This window comes from Lemur catta, chromosome 1 (assembly GCF_020740605.2).
Source record: "Lemur catta isolate mLemCat1 chromosome 1, mLemCat1.pri, whole genome shotgun sequence".
NCBI lineage: Eukaryota > Metazoa > Chordata > Mammalia > Primates > Lemuridae > Lemur > Lemur catta.
In genome coordinates, this window is record NC_059128.1 from 173,586,430 (window position 1) to 173,604,795 (window position 18,366).

General features: G+C 46.8%; 1 protein-coding gene across 1 annotated transcript in view; it reads left to right on the plus strand.

Annotated features, from left to right (window-relative positions):
- The window catches only part of GRK7 (G protein-coupled receptor kinase 7), a 33,307-nt gene that overhangs the window by 1,434 nt on the left and 13,507 nt on the right, over window positions 1-18,366 (plus strand). Inside the window, exon 2 of the mRNA XM_045539363.1 lies at window positions 630-1,067. Coding sequence (XP_045395319.1) covers window positions 630-1,067 — 438 coding nt within the window. The remainder of the gene's footprint in view (window positions 1-629; window positions 1,068-18,366) is intronic.

Genomic DNA, 18,366 nt, shown 5'->3' on the forward strand with positions numbered 1-18,366 from the left:
TGTTTCGTACAACATGACCTTTTGTGTCTAGCTTCTTTCACTCAGCATAATGTTATGGAGGTTCTCTCATATTATAGCATGTATCAGTACTTCATTCCCTTTTATGGCTGCATAATATTCTACTGTGTGGCTATACTACATTTTGTTTACTCATCTGTTGATGGACACAGGCTGTTTCCACCTTTTGGGTATTATGCATAGTGCTGCTATGAACATTTATGTACAAGTATTTGTTTAAATAATTGTTTTCATTTCTCTCGGGTACATGCCTAGGAGTAGAATTGCTGGGTCATATGGTGATTCTATGTTTAACTTTTCGAGAAGCCACCAAACTCTTTTCCACATTTTACATTCCCACCAGCAATGTAGGAGGATTCCAGTTTCTCCACATCCTTGCCAACATTTGTTATTTTCCCAGATTTTTTTATTATGGCCAACCTAGGGGGGGTGAAGTGGTATCTCATCGTAGTCCTCGCTCTTTCTTGAGAACCCTCCTTACTTACAGCTTCTCCTTTCTCAGAAGCCTGCCCTCTTTTCACCTTGGCTGATTTCTGCCCCCTCCTCCTTTAGCCTCCCCTCTCCCACCCCTCTACAGGCCCATCTACTTCTGTCTCTTTCTCTCCTTCAAGGTATGTGCCGTCCAGGTGAAAAACACTGGTAAGATGTATGCCTGTAAGAAACTAGACAAGAAGCGACTGAAGAAAAAAAATGGCGAGAAAATGGCTCTCTTGGAAAAGGAAATCTTGGAGATGGTGAGCAGCCCTTTTATCGTCTCTCTGGCCTACGCCTTTGAGAGCAAGTCCCATCTCTGCCTGGTCATGAGCCTGATGAATGGCGGAGACCTCAAGTTCCACATCTACAGCGTGGGCACGCGGGGCCTGGCCATGAGCCGGGTGGTCTTCTACGCAGCCCAGATGGCCTGCGGCGTGCTGCACCTCCATGCCCTTGGCATTGTCTACCGGGACATGAAGCCTGAGAACGTGCTTCTGGATGACCTCGGCAACTGCAGGCTCTCCGACCTGGGGCTGGCCGTGCAGATCCAGGATGGCAAGCCCGTCACCCAGAGGGTGAGTGGCTCTCCACTTGCCCCAAGTGCAGGGCACAGAGTCAGAAAGGAGGGGACAGGGCTGTTCTGTTCCTGGGGCAAACAGAGCCTTGGACTTAATTCTCCTGATTTTCCTTTTCCCAAATCCCTTATGTTGTCATCTTGCCTTAAGTGGAATAGTGTGAGGGGATTAGCCTAAATGGCTGTCTGGGGACTACTTTGCTCTCTTCTCCCGGCAGACAGGGTAGGGGAGCCTTCTTTGTGAGATGGGGGTGGTCTGTGCCTTCATGGTGAGATGGAGACAGCTGAATCCACAGTCAGGGTCTAAGTGTGTTCCACCAATAACCACCTCCATGGCGCTGTGTTCCTGAGCCAACAGAGCCTTGGTTTCCTCTTCTTGAAAATGAGGGAGCTGGACCCTAAAATTCTGTGATCCTAGAAGGTAAACTTTAATAGGATAAGAAAAAGAAGGATCCCCTAACACCTAGCACATTAAAAGTAAAATATCTCCTTTCCTGTTGAGTGTAGAATGAAGGATGTTTTACATTGGATGAAGGTGAAATTTTAAATGAAAATATATAGAAGAAAACAAAGGTAACTGGTGTCTATTTGGATCCAAGCAACTTGCTGAAAATTCTTTGGTTAAAAGGGGGATTATAATTGAGCAATTATGTTAAATGAACAATACAAAGATCTTTGGAATTCTAATATGTCTTTACCACTGAGTTTCTCTGCACAAAGATGGGAGATTCCCCAGGAAGACAAGTGCCCAGACCATCTTAAATGTTCTCTTAAAACTTTATTTTTGTACAGTTTTCGGCTTACAATGCACAAAGAATGAGACAAAGAAATGAGGAAAATCCTGGCAAGTTTGGGAAACCACTGGTGATTTTATGAGGCCATAATGGAAGGGACATGGACAAGCTATGTAGGGCTCAGCTCATGCACAGGTGGAGTTCTGGAATGCCTTCTGGTGGGGGCCCAGGAGCTATTGAAGGGGAATGGCATGATTAGATTTGCATCTTAAAAAGACCAGTCCAGCAACAATTTGGAAGGTAGGTGGGAGGCTGGGAAGCTAGTTAGGAGGCAAATGTAGTGGCCCAGGCAAGAGATGGTAGGAGTCTGTACAGGACAGGGGGATTGAAGAAGTGGGAGCAAACTGGAGCTCCTGGAAAGAAATCTAATGGGATTTGGAGGCCAGCTAGGTATGGGGGTGAGGGAAGGTGAGGAAGGTGAGGGTCTCTAGCTCCAGAGACTAGAGGAAGAACATAATGGTTGGAAACCTGGCAAGCATAACTGTAACCATACTGTCTATGAGGCTCCTGTAGAAGAGGCAGGCAGAGATGTTCACTGGGCAGACAGAGGGGTTTGGAGTCATCATGGCTTGGGAAGCAGAAGGCATAGCTGAGTCACTTGAGAAAGAGTCGAGGAAGAGGACCAGGGACAGAAACTAAAAAATACCAATATGTGGGGTATATAGAAGAAGAGGGGCCCTGAAGAGGTTTAAGAAGTAGAAGGAGAGGCAGGAGTGGTATAGTCATGGGAACTGTATCAGTTAGGGATGGATTTCAGTTGCACATCATAGAAAACCCAGATAACAATGGATTAAACAGGAGAGGAATTTATTTTTCTTAGTAACAAGGTGTGGAAATAAGCAGTTGTTGGCATTAGTTCAGCAACTGCAGGATGGTGGGATCCACATCTCTATAGTTTAATCCTTTTCCATATGTTGCAAGATGGCTGCTCTAGCCCCAGCCATCAGGACCATGTTCCAGGCAGGAAAAAGAAGGAAGGATCGGGAGTAAATGGGCATGCATGCGGTAGCTGAGTGTGCTCCCCTTTAAGGAGCTTTCCTTCATGCCCAACCAACAGCTTCCACTTAGATCTCATTAGCTAGAATTCTTATCCGGCCACCCCCTAGCTGCAGAGGGAACTGATAAATCACATGCTTTGGGGGTGAGGAAAAGGAGGGGGTTCTAATTAGCAAGGAAGAAGTCTGGATATTGAGCAGGTAACTAGCAGCCTCTGCCATAGGAGCCCAAGGAGAAGAGGACTTCAGGGAGGAGAGAGTGGGCAGCAGCGTGAGTGCTGCGAAGATGTTATGCAGCACTGGGATGTAGCAATTAGGAAAGCACGGTGTCCTCAGTAAGAGCAACTCTCAAGGGCTGGTGAGGTCTAAACTCAGACTGTGGTGGTTGGCTTGATCTGGAGTAGAGAGTGAGGCTAGGGAAGGAGGGAAGAAGGGAAGCTGGTCCCCAGAGGAAAAGCAGGAGGAGAACAGCGTTTCTCCTCCAGGTGGGGAGGAGGGAGCAAGTTTAGATGCTGAGGCAAGAGCCAGCAGAGAAGGTGCTGGTTCTACAGGAAGGAAAGGTGAACCCTGGAGGAGAACCTGAGGACGAACTTAAGCAACACAGTCTCCTAAGTGGGCGGGAAGGAGGGACAGCTGGGGGAGCGGCAGTTTGCCTCCTTGGGACCTTTCTATGGAAACAGAATGTCGTGAATTCATGTCTGCCTATGCTCAAAAAAACTGAAACACATTACTTCCTGGCTTTGCATTAGTATTGTCCATTATGCAGAGGAGAAATGTTCCTTCTGTGTCTCCCATATACACACATTGTGCGAACTGTTGATGTATCTCCACCTCTCTGGAGGCTTAGGGGATACACACAGCGTTGTCACTTTCCAGTCTCCCTTCTCAGCCTTCCTCTGGCTCTGTTCCTGGACCAAGAGAATTTTCTTGGACAGTTCCTCCAGAGGCTTCTGCATGCCATGCTCCAGCTTTTTGGAACCTGCAAGAAACTTTCTGTGCCTCCCCATATTGTCCACTATAACAAATGCACTCAGTGGAGGCATTTATTGCTTAGAGACCTTTGGCTCTTTTACCTCGGCATTCCTCTGTGCCCATGAGACCAAACTTCAGGGTTTAGACCACTTGCCCCATCCGAGGAGTTTCATGTCTCCATCCCCAGGCCTGCCCCTGAAGCCCAGGAGACCACCAGGAACGGGCAGAAGGAGATAGAGAGCAAGATTGGAAGCCATTAAGCAAGAGAGCAGAAAGAAAAGCTCCCTTCTTCACTGCTTACCCCTCTACATAGCTAAGTAACTCCCTTAGGTTCCTATTTATTGCAGCTCCCCCACATATAATTGGGCCCCCAAGTGGATTTTAAGGTCATTGTATTCACATTTCACAGAAGAAATGGAAAATGACATGTTCACAGACTTCTGTAACCACAAACATTCAGTTGTGATGTCAAGATAGTATATAAAAAAATTACTGTGAACATTAGAGAGAAGGTGCTATGGTTTGAATGTGAACCCCAAATTTCGTGTGTTGGGAATGGGTTAGATTATTGGGCTAATGGGTCATCACGGGCGTGGCTGTATTTTTTTAAATTATGTGTGTGTGTGCGTGCACTACTATAATACTTGAAGGAGATGCATTAGATAAATATTCCAATGCATAATATATTTTTTGCCTGTATCTCAATAAAACGGAAGGAATCATGATCTAGTAGAAATGGGCTCCAGAGTCAGATCTGAGTTCAAATCCCAGATAAACTATTTAAGAGACCTGTCACCTCGGGCAATCTATACAACCTCTTTGAATATCTATTTCTTCAGCAATAAAATGCAGATTTTTTTTTATTTCACAGTATTATGGGGTACAAACACTTTGGTTACATAAATTGCCTTTGCACCACTGGAGTCAAAGCTGCAAGCGTGCCCATTCCCCAGACAGTGAGCACTGGACCTGTTAGGTGTGAATTTATCCATCGCCTCCTCCCCTCTCCCACCTGCCGACACCCAATGAATGTTACTTCCATATGTGCACATAAGTTTTGATCAATTATGGTGAGTACATGTGGTGCTTGTTTTTCCATTCTTGTGATACTTCGTTAGTAGAATGGGCTCCAGCTCCACCCAGGATAATACCAGAGGTGCTAGTTCACCATTTTTTATGGCTGAGTAGTACTCCATGGTATACGTATACCACCTTTTATTAATCCATTCATGGATTGATGGGCACTTGGGTTGTTTCTACATCTGTACAATTGTGAATTGTGTGCTATAAACATTCTAGTGCAGATGTCTTTTTTATGGAATGTCTTTTTTTCCTTTGGGTAATCCAGTACTAAGATTGCTGGATCAAATGGTAGTTCTACTTTTAGTTCTTGGAGATATCTCCATATTACTTTCCATAGAGGTTGCACTAGTTTTCAGTCCCACCAGCAGTGCATGAGTGTTCCTATCTCTCCACATCCATGCCAACGTTTGTTGTTTTGCCACTTTTTGATAAAAGCCATTCTCACTGGAGTTAAATGATATCTCATTGTGGTTTTGATTTGCATTCCCCTGATGATTAGAGATGTTGAGCATTTTTTCATATGTTTTTTTGTCCATTAGTCTATCTTCTTTTGAAAAGTTTCTTAAGCAAAAAGAACAAATTGGGAAGCATCAATTTACCAGACTTCAAGCTATACTAAAAGGCTATAGTAACCAAAAAAGCATGATACTGGCACAAGAATAGAGACATAGACCAATGGCACAGGACTGAGAACCCGGATATAAAACCATCCTCATATAGCCATCTGATCTTTGAGAAAGCAGACAAAAGCATACACTGGGGAAAAGAAACCCTATTCAATAAATGGTGCTGGGAAAATTAGATAGTCACATGTAGAAGATTGAAACAGGATCCGCACCTCTCACAACTCACAATGGATAACAGACTTAAACCTAAGGCATGAAACCATAATATAATAATTCTAAAAGAAAATGTTGGAAAAACTCTGATAGACATTGGCCTAAGGAAAGAATTTATGAAGAAGACCCCAAAAGCAATCACACCAACAACAGAAATAAATAAATAGGACCTGATCAAATTAAAGAGCTTCTGCACAGCCAAGGAAACTATCATTAGAGCAAAAAGGCAACCTACAAGAATGGGAGAAAACATTCACATGCTACATATCCGATAAAGGGCTGATAACTAGAAACTATATACAATTTAGGAAAATCATCAAGAAAGAATCAAATGACCCCATTAAAAAAGTGGGCAAAGGAATTGGTGACTTTATAAGAAGAGGAGCGTGTTAGCACATTCAGCCCCCTCACCATGTGATACCTTGTGCAGCCTTGGGACGCTTCAGAGAGTCCTCACCAGCAAGAAGGCCCTCACCAGATGCAACCCCTCCGCTTGGGGTTTCTCAGTCTCCATAACTGTAAGAAAAAAAATTCCTTTCCTTATAAAACACCCAGTTTTAGATATACTATTATAAACAACAGAAAATGGACTAGAAAAGAAGGTGAGAAGGAAAAAATCACCCTGATTATGGAGGTTGATAACTGTATTGACTCTGTGCTATTCCTCCAGAAAAGTTAAGGCATCATGACTTTGGCAATTTGGCTAGTTTCTTCTCATTCAGCAACTCATCGTCTTGTATAAATTGGGATTGCTTTCTGCTACATATAATAGATACCAGATTCTGGTATGAATTTGGCAGTTCAACAATTTCAAGAACAAGATCTCTGTGAAAATCTCTTGGCCTTTTCCTCCTTGTCACAAGATGGCTGTTGCAACTCCACACATTAAGCCTGCATTCCAGGAAAGAGAAAAGCAGAGAAAGGAAAAATATCCACAGACTTCTGCTTACAGCCCATTAACCAGGACTATGTCACATGTTCACCTCTAGCAGCAAAGGAACTGAGAAATAGAGTATTTCATTTTCTGGCCTCTGTTTTAGGAGATGTTAGGAGATAAGAGGAATAAGATTAGGTGTTGGGTGAGCTGACAGCATCTGGCATACCAGCCCCTGGGAAAAAAAAATATTGATGAGGATTAGGAAATCTGATTCAGCTTCTTTACTCACACAGATATTAAACTGGAAAATAATTGTTACAATGGTGAAGTAGACAGAATTCTAAGGTGACTCTCTCCCGGCATCCTTGCCTTTGTATAATCCCCTCTCCTTGAGCATAGGCAGGGCCTGTGAATATTATGAAATATCACTCCCGTGATTATGTTACATTATAGGGCAGAAGGGATTTTGAAGATGTAAATAAGGTTACTAGTCAGTTGACTTTGAGTTAATCAAAAGAGAAATTATCTAGGTGGGCCTGACCTAATCACACAAGCCCTTTCAATATGGTTGTCGAGGTCAGCAGAAGTCAGAAATTTAACATACAATAGTGCACCACTACTGGCTTTGAAGATGGAGGGGACAGTGAGGCAAGGAATGTAGGTGGTCTCTAGGAGCTGAGAGCTACCTCTGACTGACAGCCAGAGAAGAAGCAGGGACCTCCTTCCTACAACCACAGTGAACTGAATTCTGCCATCAGCACATGAGTTTGGAAGAGGACTTGAGCTTCAGGTCAGCTCAGCCTCTTGATTTCAGCTTTGTGAGACCCTGACCAAAGAGCCCTGCCTTGCTGTGCCCAAGCTTCTGACCTATAGAACTGTGAGCTAATAAGTGGATGTTGTCTTATGCAACTAAGTTTGGGGGTAATTTGTTACACAGCAGTTGAAAACTCATACAAATAGTTAAAGGAAGGTAGCCAGAGAAAAGATTGTTTGTACGAAAGCATCAAAATTAATGGAGAAGATACCAAGGTGCTGGACATTGCTAGAGGGATAATATAATATTTTCCTTTCCCACCAGGATCAGAATAATAGAACCAGAGGCTGTAATTGAATTTAGAACTCTGGACGTGATTCTTCCACGTGGGTAGCTCTTTCTTAGGTACGAGCTGAGCCTCGTACAGGCCTTCCATGCTGCTCAGGGACACTGGGTGAAGCACTTTGGATGTTGCTCTATAGGCAGTAGGGAGCCATTGAAGGTTTTTGCATAGAAAAGTGCTATGACCAGAGTGATGCTTTAGGAAGATGATTCCGACACTGTTTAAGATGGCTTGAAGGGGAAACAGACTGGGGTTGGGGAGAAAAGGGGACCAGCAAAGAGCTACCGTAATGAACCACATGAGATAATATGGGCCTGAGGTTGGGCCCCGGGCTCTGAACAGTCTGTGTCCAGAGCTCAGCCCCCTGGCCTCATACCTGGGCTCCATCAAGACCCAGATCTTTACTTCTCTTAAAATGTGGCTATCCTCAGTGGAGGGCTGGGGGCACAGAACCCCTGCTAGAACATGGTGACTTCTGCCCCCCGGGATCTCCTGCCAGCTGGTAGCTGGGCAGTGAATCGGGGAGGCACTTCAGGGGAAGAAAAGAGCAGGGTGGCTCTGCCTCGGCTTGGAAAAGACTGGGGCAAACAGGCATGGAGGGCTTCAGGGCACCGGCCTGGGAGGCCAAGAACCTGAGTTGTTGTCCAGCTTAATCACCGATTCCCTGGGTTGCCAGGGGACAGGCCTCAAGATGTCTTTTAATCTCTACCACTTTAAGAGTCTATGAGATAGTCTTTGAATTATTTGGAGGAAAAGACTTTTAAACTCAAAAGATTAACATATAGAATAAGTTACTGTGATTCACTGGACTATCAGAGTTCTCATGGGACAAAGCTGTGTGGGTTACTTAAGATCTGACCCAGGTGTCTGAGCAGCGTCCCCCATCTGCACGGCTCTCCGTGCCGCCCTCCCCCTCGGCATGTGCTCCCCGCACGGGCCGCCTGTAGTAGCCCCACGCCCATCCTACCTGGAGAGAAAACACTTCTTTACAAATAGCTTCTTCACAATTCCCAGGAAAGCCTCGCAATGGACAGCTCAGGTCACGTGCCCAACCACAACCCATTCCCCTGGCTGGACTAGATCACGGCCTGTCCCAGGAGCCAGAAGGAGGGTCTGTCCCAACTAAATCTCATAGACTGAGAACAGAGGAATGTGTTCTCCAAAGGAAAATCAAGATGCAAAAGACAGGGAATGGATGCTGAATAGGCAAAAAACAGCAGATGTCTCTAATAACTTGTGTTACCTCAATGGTTTGAAAAGTTTAGAAACTTTCTGACTCTTTCTTTAATCAAGGGATGATGGAATCTAGACCCTTTGCAAAAAGACTCTGTGAGTTAGGAACTATTTTTAGCCCCATTTTACTAATAGGGAAATTGAGACCTAGGTTAAGTTGCCTACCCAAAGTTACACTACTAGGATGTGATATAAACCCAGGTCCTTCAGATTCAAAAGCACTTACAGTTTCGACTCCACCTTGTTGAGCTCATGCACAAGGCAGCACATGGCCTATGGTTTTTAATTCTATAAAAGGCTCTCCATTTAGTAAAACTCAGAATAAGTGCATGTGATGACATTAGCATATCTGTCCAGTCTAGTCTGATATGGACACCAACCACGAGCCTAGCTGAACCTCTGACAGAGGAAGACTTCAGAAAATGCTCACCCCACCTACACAGGGAATGACAGTGACTAATGTTTCAGAGCCAGCCTCCCACACATGGGCACAATATAATTAAATGTGGTCCCAGCCACTGTCTACATTCCCTTACAATGTAATAAGTACTTCTGCCTGTGCTCAGCTGGCATCTATAATACATGCACACAATGAAACTAATTTATATAATTTTTTAGAGACTCCAGGTAAATAGAATAGGAATTTTGGGCAGCGGGGGATCATGTTGGGACTTTTCAAATTCAACGTTCTATTCGGAGACCAGTTACCTTCAGATTTTACACAACATGAGCCTTTAAAACTTGCTATTTTGTCAGGAACAGGAATGAAGTTAGAACAGTGACCCAAAGCTTGTTACATGTTTAGTTACGTCGTCCTGCCTTGAAGCCTCTGACTCAATGTTACTGATGGCTGGCAGCCCCTAGGTAGTGTCAGGATGGGGACAGGTCACCGGGAAAACCAAGGCAGGATTAGAGAGTTGGGACTTTCAACCCACCCCCAAACCTCAAGAGGGGAGAAGGGCTGAAGGTTAAGTTGATCAACAGCAGCCAATGATTTAATGAATCATGCTCAAGTGATGAAGCCTCAATAAAAACCCAAAGGACGGGGTTCAGACACCTTCCAGGTAGCCAAGCACATGGAGGCTTTCTGGAAGGTGAGCAAGAACACACCCACATGCAGGGAGGGTGGTACACCCCACTCCACGGGGAAGGAGGCTCCTGCTAAGACCCTTCCACCTGGCCCTAAGTATCCCTTCATCTGGCTGTTTGTATCCTTTAAAATGTCCTTTATAATAAATAGGTGAGCATATGTGTTTCCCTGAGTTCTGTGAGCTGCTGTAGCAAATAAACTGAACCAAGGAGGAGGTTTTGGGAACCCCGCCTCACGGCTGGCCAGTCAGAAGCTCCAGAGGCTTGGACTTGCGACTGGCGTCTGAAGTGGGGGGCAGTCTGGGGGACTGAGCCCTCAACCTGTGGGACCTGAGGCTGTCTCCGGGTAGACAGTGTCATAACTGATTTGAATTAGAAGACTCCCAGCTGGTGTCTGCTGCAGAATCTATTGCTTGCTTGATGTGTGGAGAAAAAGCCCCACACATCTGGTGTTAGAAGCGTGTTGTGAGAGTGTAGTGGGAGAAACTGAGTTTGTTTTCTACCCAGGAGCGTTCTCACAAGACAGTGCCATGAGGAAGGCAAGACTGGGCAGGGAGAAGCTGACCCTCAGAGAGGTGGGACTGAGACCTCAGCCAGTCCTTCGGGGAGCTCTGGAGTCGGGATGGCCCTTCTGAGTTGTCCCAAATTGAGGTGGGGGCCAGGCTTGTGGATCCCTACAGAAGCCAGCCTGTGAGCAGCTGCGCAAAGCGGGCGGAAGCCTGGGAGGCAGTCCCCTGCCGCAGAGGGCAGCTCCCAGGGAGGGTGCAGCTGGGAGCCATGGTGCTCACCACCCTAGCCAGGCCTAGCTGCATAATTTGCAAAGCTCAGTGCAGAATGAAAATGTGGGGGCCCCTATTCAAATACCAGGAAAAAGCTTTCTCCTTCCATGCTCTATTTTTCAACTAGTCATGGTAGTTTTTATCTGTGAATGTCACGCTCCCTCAGGCTCTGGGATACTCAGAGGAGAGAGTGGGGACCCTCACAGGCATCCAGGGCCCCACCCCATAATTGGACCTAAGGAAGCACTTGCTGACCCCACCCCTCCCTGCACCCAAGTCCAGGCTCCCACCAGCCCAGGAGGCAGCAGTGGCTGGGCAGGGGCGGGGCTAGGGGTGGGGGAGCAGACAGCCAAGAGCCCACCCCTGGGAGGCAAGGGGGTGGCGAGAGGCGGGACTATGAGCTCAGGCCCCAGGCCTCCATGGGCTCATTGGCTTTCACTTAAAAACACAAATTCAAAGATAAATTATTACAAATGTCAAGACAGTCACTGCATAGCATTTAAACCCAGCACAGAAATGCTTCTGAGCACAAGGTCTTGTCTGAGGGCACTGGAAGCTGGTCTAGTCCCAGCAGCGGGGAAATGGGGGCCAAGAAGCACAGTATCCACTGCAGCTGGGGAAGAGCATTTCAGGCCATGGGAATAGCCAGGGCAAGTGGCTTTGGGGGAAATGAAAAGAAGCCAGGAAGTGGCAAGCACATAGCAAGAGGGAACATGGTTCAAATGAAGACAGAGAGGTGGCAGTCCTGGCATTAAGGACTTTGGGTTATTGCCTAAGAGCCTGAAAGCCTTTGAAAGGATTTAACCAAGGGGACAACATTTTTAGAATTTTGTTTTGAAAAGATTACCCCAGCTGAAGTGAGAACAGATTAGAGGGGATTCAGGCAGATTGTGGTCATTTGTAATCAAGGTGAGAGGTGATGGGGCTTGGACCACAGAGGGGGTTTTGGAGACAGAGCAAGCACAGTGGATGAATTTAGGAGAGATTTCAGAATGAATAGGCCTCAGTGATGGTTTGGATATGGGGTTGAGGGAGAGGGGGATGTGAAGGATAATTTATTAGGTACGGTTGTGTCACAGGCACAGACTTCGGCCCTAAGTACACAACAGGGAACCAGAAAGACAAATGCCTGCCTTCATGAAGCCCCAGGAGAGGCAAGAGATCGACAAGTAAATGGGCAGTGACAATACAGGGTGATCAGGGTTGTTGGACACCAAGCCCAACCTGGGGCCTGAGGTCACAGGGTCAGCAAGGGCTTCCAAGAGGAAATGACAACCAAGTCCAGACTTGAAAGGCAAGTAGAAGTTGGACAGGTGAAGAGGAAGGAGAGTGGGCTAGGCAGATGGGTCGTATAGCTCAGTGGGCCTCGACTGAGGGCAACTTTGCCAAATCTCCAGAGGATACTTGGCAATGTCTGGATACATTTTTAGTTATCATAAATAGGGAAGTGCTACTGGCATCTAGTGGGTAGAGGCCAGGGATGCTGCTAAACATCTTATAAAGCCCCCAGTGACAAAGTTACAGAATGTCCATAATGTCACAGTGGAAAAACCCTGGCATACATAAGGGCCTGGGGCGCTGTCACAGAACTGAGTGGCTCTACAGTGCCTAGAAGGTGGGGTCACAAGGTGGCAGGGGTGATAAAGGATGCAAATGGAAAGTCTAGCAGATGCCAGGCCCTAGAGGACTGGAGCAGTTAGCAGTTAGATAAGTGCATTTGAATCCATCGCCAAGGTTGCCGGGGAGCCAGTGAAGGCTTCTAAACAGGGAAGCGACAAAATCAGCCTTGGAAGGACAATCAGAAAAAGGGTATTGGAGTAAGGGTAAAAATAGGGAGTGGGTCAGACGAGGTGGCACATACCTGTAGTCCTAGCTACTAGGGAGGCTGAGGCAGGAGGATCACTTGAGCCCAGAAGTTCAAGCCCAGCCTAAGCAACAAAGCAAGACCCCATCTCTAAAAAAGTTTGTTTGTTTTTTTTTAATAGAGGAGTGAAGCAGGGGGTCAGGGTCCTGGGTGGATAGGCACATTGTCTAGTGGAGTTGTGGGAGTAGGGAGAGATTGAGCCAGGGGGGCCTACAGGGTGCAGCAGGAGTGGGCTGTCACGTGAAATGACACGGTCCAGGGACCAAAAGGTTGCTGCATCACCTAATTGTTATAGACACATGTTAGAAGTTCAGAGCATCCATTTAGATCACATTCAGCTAATGAAGTACAGTCTTCTGGGTCAATGAGATAGAAGGATCTTGAGCTTTCCAATCCTGGTTCTGCCACTTACTGTGGCTGCTGTGTAGAGATGCACAGGCTGACCCCTCACGTGGGGCACCAGACTCCGGGACACAGGGCTGACATCTCTGTGGGGCGCTGGCTGGCTCCACAGACCAAGCCATTCTGAGTGTTTTCTTCTCCCTAATTGGCACAGACATGCCACGTAGCTTGGCCATAGACCTGCACATGACCCCAGGCAAGTCAGGTCTCTTCTCTGAGCCTGGTTAATACCGCCTGCTTTAGGGTTGATGAGAGGATTAAGAAACAAGGTAGATAAATGCCTCGCAGAGAGTCAGCCACTTGGTAGGCACTCAGGAAATGATTGCACTAGAAGCCCAGCACCAGACCCTCAGTCACAATCCCCACTGTTGCGAGTGTTTCTGCTTCACCTGACAGGTACCATAGCCACTCAGGTGACCTCTGCTGCTGTGCTTTGTTCCCTGCAAGGCAGAGGGAACCAGCAGGACCCCAAGGCCCCCAGTTGAGGGGCAGTGGGCAAGGGAGCAGCTTGCCTAGAGGCTGAGCCGAGCAGGCACACACAGTTGTCTTGCTTCCTCACAGCCATGTGGGGTTTCATTTGTAGTTTATTCTGAGCACCTGAGAGGCACGGTGGAAAGTGTGCCTCAGCCTGCTGCTGGATAGATTCACAGAACATGACACCACTGAAGAACACACTCAAGTCAAAGAACCGTAACCACTGATCTCTGACAACGTGCCAGGCTCTGTCTTTCAATCTGATGGAGTCTTAAAGGCTTCTGAGCTTCTCTTCTCGCGTCGCTGTCCTGCCTAAGACAACCAGAACCCAGGCATGGTGACAATAGTCACTGACATCCGTTGTGCTAGTAAGCCTTCCATGTGCCAGGCCGCTTTCATCTTCATCACAGTCCCATAAGGTAAGAACTGTTGAGGCTCAGAGAGGTTGAGTAACTGGCTGGGGGTGACCAGCTAATAATTAGCAGAGCTGGGATTGAAACCACAGCAAACTGACGTCATGTGGGAGTATTTCACCCCAGACTGTATCCTAGCCAAAAGCATTCTAGCAGGGACCCTTCCTTTGGAGCCCCCGTGGGGGCTCTCTGAAACGGGTGTCCTTGCTGGGGTGTCAGGGAGGCGCGCAGGAGGCGGCGGCAGATTGCGGCGGCGCGAGGCCGGGACCCGAGGCCGGGGCGCCAGGCCGGGGGTGAGGCCGGGGCCCTCGGTGCGCGATCGCACTCGCGCCTGAGGCTGGGCCCCCGCCGAGCACGCGGGCGGGCGGAGCCTCGGAGCTGAGTCCCCGGGGGTCCCAGGGCCGCATTCCTCCGAGGTCTGCAAAGGCCACTGCTTAAAGGCGCAGAGGAGCAGCTGGGAACGAGAACAAAGCGGCCAGGCCCCCCTCGGAGGAAGGAAGGAGCGAGCCCCAGGAAACAGCTGATAGCGCTAAGCTCAGCTTGTTTTTTTCCTCTGCTCAACAGTTCTCCTGCCACGGCAAACAAAAGATGTACATTCTGATTCCCTCTTCTGTTTGGATTGTGCTGTCGACTGGATCTGGTTTGTGATGAGCTGGGGGGAAGAGGCATCCGCGGGCGGTTTCTTGCTCCGCTTGCCAGTTTGCTGGGCCGCCGCCGGGAATCGCAGAGCTTCCCTTGCTGCTTCCTTCTGCCGCCGGCCTCTAGCCACCCGGGGGCCGACAGGGACATTTCTTTTAATGGTGGAATTGAAGTTTGCCAATTTAGCAGGCGCTGGAGGCTTAACCCATGACCTCGACAGCCCCGCACTACACACGCGCGTGCACACACATAGACTTTTTCCTGAGCATATAAAAGGATTAAGACGTGAACTGTGTGCCCTCTGGGCCCCAATCAAAGACCCCTCCCTGTACTTTGCACTGCGAAGGTCGCAGTCTACTGTTGTCCAGAGCCACACTGGTACTGCTCAGGCCAGCCTGGGCCTGCCACTTAGCTCCCAGGGCCCAGGGCTGAGAGTGACAACGGCAGGGTCCAGCATCCAACAGCAAGAGCACTGCAGGGGGTATCTGACAGGTGCCGACAGGCTTGGGATCTTAATTCCACCTTAGAGTGTCCACCTTTCCAAAGTCTGGACACCTGTAGGTGACAGGTGGCCCTGATGGGACTAAGCAATCCTCTTGAGATTACTGTACTAGATGAACTTCTTGCTGGCCCGTGGGGGTGTTGGGGGAGGAGCACAGGCACTGCCAGCCTTCCTAAACCCCGGCGCTGGCTGATTCTTGATGTCCTGCAACGCTGGCTCCACTTTGTTTTGCCTGACCAGGTGTTGCCTATGTGGTTCTGCCAAAGAGCACTATAAAACCAAAAGCAAAATAAAACAAACCAAAAAAAAAAAAAAAAGATAAACCACGTGAAAAAAAACCTGCACTAAGAGGTCTGTTACTGCGGACATCTGGGTGATCCCAACAGCCCTGTTGATTGATGGCAGTTCTGGTCACAGGGACTGAAAGAGACTCTTCGGATGCCACCGAGACTGAGGTGCAGGGTCCTCTGTGACTGCAGGAGTTAAACTGAGCTGTGAGAGGTCAGCGTGGCTGGACCCTGCCCCATGCTGCTTGGCGCGGTCTCCTCCCACCCCACTCTGAGGAGGCAGTTCACATGCAGAAGACAAATGGCATAAAGGGCAGGCAATTAATTTTTTCAGCTGGAGGCTGCGATGGAATGTGGGTGCTTAGAGTCTGGCGTGCGCCTCTGATTCCATTCTCCTCGGTGAAATACCTCCGCTCTTCAGGGAGGTGGTGCCCTTCAAAAGTCCATGGCAGACATTTTCTGTCTTTAGGACCAAGAGGAGAATTTAGTCCTGAAAATTATTCGGAAGGAATCTGAGGCTACCCTGCTGGCTGGCTGTCTCGCGTGTTTTCCTCTACACCAGGGGGCTACAGAGCTGTGATGATGGCGAGCCAATTCTTCACTTATTTTTGGAGGATGGGAGAAAGGTGGTCCCAGAGCATGGCTTAGGGTCTGGTCCCCACCCTGCAGAACCTCTGTTGTGTGGAGCGGCCCAGCCGGTCTGATGAACAGAGAGACAGGCACAGAATGGAGAATTCATTGGGATGAGGGGAAGGGAAGCATCTTAAGCAAAAATGGACGAAGAGCAAGAACTTAGTATTGGCACATGGGGAGAGGAAATAAGAGGACTCTAAGAGGGAGGGACGAAAGCCTGAAGGGAACCTGCGGGCGTGGGGAGCATAAGGAAAAGCCACTTCACCTCCTTCCACAGAGACAATATAATGTAGTGGCTAAAAGTGTAGACCTGTGGATGAATCTTAGGTGGGTGACCCTGGGCAAGATTTAACCTCTCTGTGGTTCAGTTTTCTAATCTGTAAAATGGGGGATAAAATAGCCACTATCCCATAGGTTATTATGAACATTAAATGAGACATTCACATAAAGCACTTAAGAAAATATTTAGCATGTAATAAGCACTCAATAATGGTCTCCGTTATGATTTCCAATTTTGCTCCCAACATATGTTTCACAATCCATTGTTCACGACAAGGTACATTGTCCACTTTCACCCTACACCTTGTGAGCAATGTAGGTTTATCCGGTGTCCTCGTTAGTGATTTTAATCCTTAATATCATTCACCTTTGAAAAGTGCTCACTGGAAGGGTCCACACAAGAGCAAACTTACAATAAATGTTGCTGAGCAGAACTTAACTGATCACCACTGTTTCAACTTCATGCAGATGTTTTTTATGGTCTTTCTTCGTGCCTCTCCCACCTCAGAAGAAGAGGTTGAACCGGAGAGAAGCAGGACCCAAGAACATGAGGCCCAGCTGAGAGTTGTGGGAGCGAAATAGTATGTCCAGGGAGAACCTCAGCTCCTTCCCCATCTCAGTCCCCTGAATGAGGGCACACAGGCTGATACCTCTCAGGTGGGGTGTTGGAGGGTCCCTCACAGAGCAAACTGACCAGACTAACAGAAGAGGTGGACAGATAATCACAGGGGGGTCCCCCGGGGAAACAACTTGGCAGGCTCACCCTAGGGTGAAGCCCATCCGTTGACACGCTGGGCTCCCGCCTGACTTCTAGTCAGATTGTGCTGTTTCACTCTCAAATATGAACAAATAGCCAAAGATCATTTGTCATTTGAAAAAAAAAACCTTCAAAATGAAACAGTACCAAAATAAACAGAAGAAAGAAACTTGTAGAAAATAAGAACGATGCAGGGAGTAGAAGAAAACATTTTTTAAAACCCATAATTATATCTTTTGAGATTTTAAGAAAAGATATGGCATCTATGAAACAAGAACAAATGCTATAAAGCAAGGAACATTCAGAGAACAATGAGGACATTTGGAAATAAAAAATACATAAATACATTTGCAGAACAACATGGCCAAATCTCAAAAATATGTTAAAATAAATCAGACACAAAAGATTCCCCACCATACAATTCCATTTATGTGAAATGCAAGAACAGACAAAACTAATCTATGGTAACAGAAATCAGAAAGTGGTTGCCTGAGAAGTAGGGAGGAGAATTGATTAGAAAGGGACATAAGAGGACTCTCTGGGTGGATGGAAATGTTTTATATCTTGTTTGAGTGGTATTTATGTGGGTGAATTCAATTATCAAAATTTGTTGTACTGAATACCTAACACCTTACCACATTATTGCATATTAATTACATATTAATAAAACCATATTGGCAAAAATGAAAAGTTCAGTGGAAAGATTAAGCCTCTAGGTCTAGCCATCAATTTACAGGAAACGCAAAGAACAGAAGACTATGTCAAATGACACCACAGGGAGGCAGTCAGCAAAATCTGACTGAGGGAAATGCCACAGTTTCATCAGTTTTGTGTTTTTTTTTCAACAACTTGCCAGGGTGGAGAAAAAAAGAGAGGAGGAACATGTAAAAGGGATTTATGAAACATACCAATTAGTCACTTTGTATGAACCATATTTGACCCAAATTTAAACAAACTGATTTAAAAGTTTATAGGACAACTGGAGAAGTATAAACATCCAGATATTTGATTATATTAAATAATTGTTATTTTTTCAATGAGATAATGGTATTGTAGTGCTTTGCTTTGTTTCATTTTGTTTTTAAGTGGCCTTTTGGAGAGTCATAGTGAAAAACAAGTGGTGTGATGGCTAGGACAGTCAACGACAGGGGAGTGGCAGGAACATGGATGAGATGAGATTGACCCTGTACTGGTGACAACGTTGGGTTTATTACTCTAGTCTCTCTTCTTCTGTATATGTTTGAAATTTCCCATAACAAAATACTTTAAAAAAAAAATAGACAAGTCAGAGA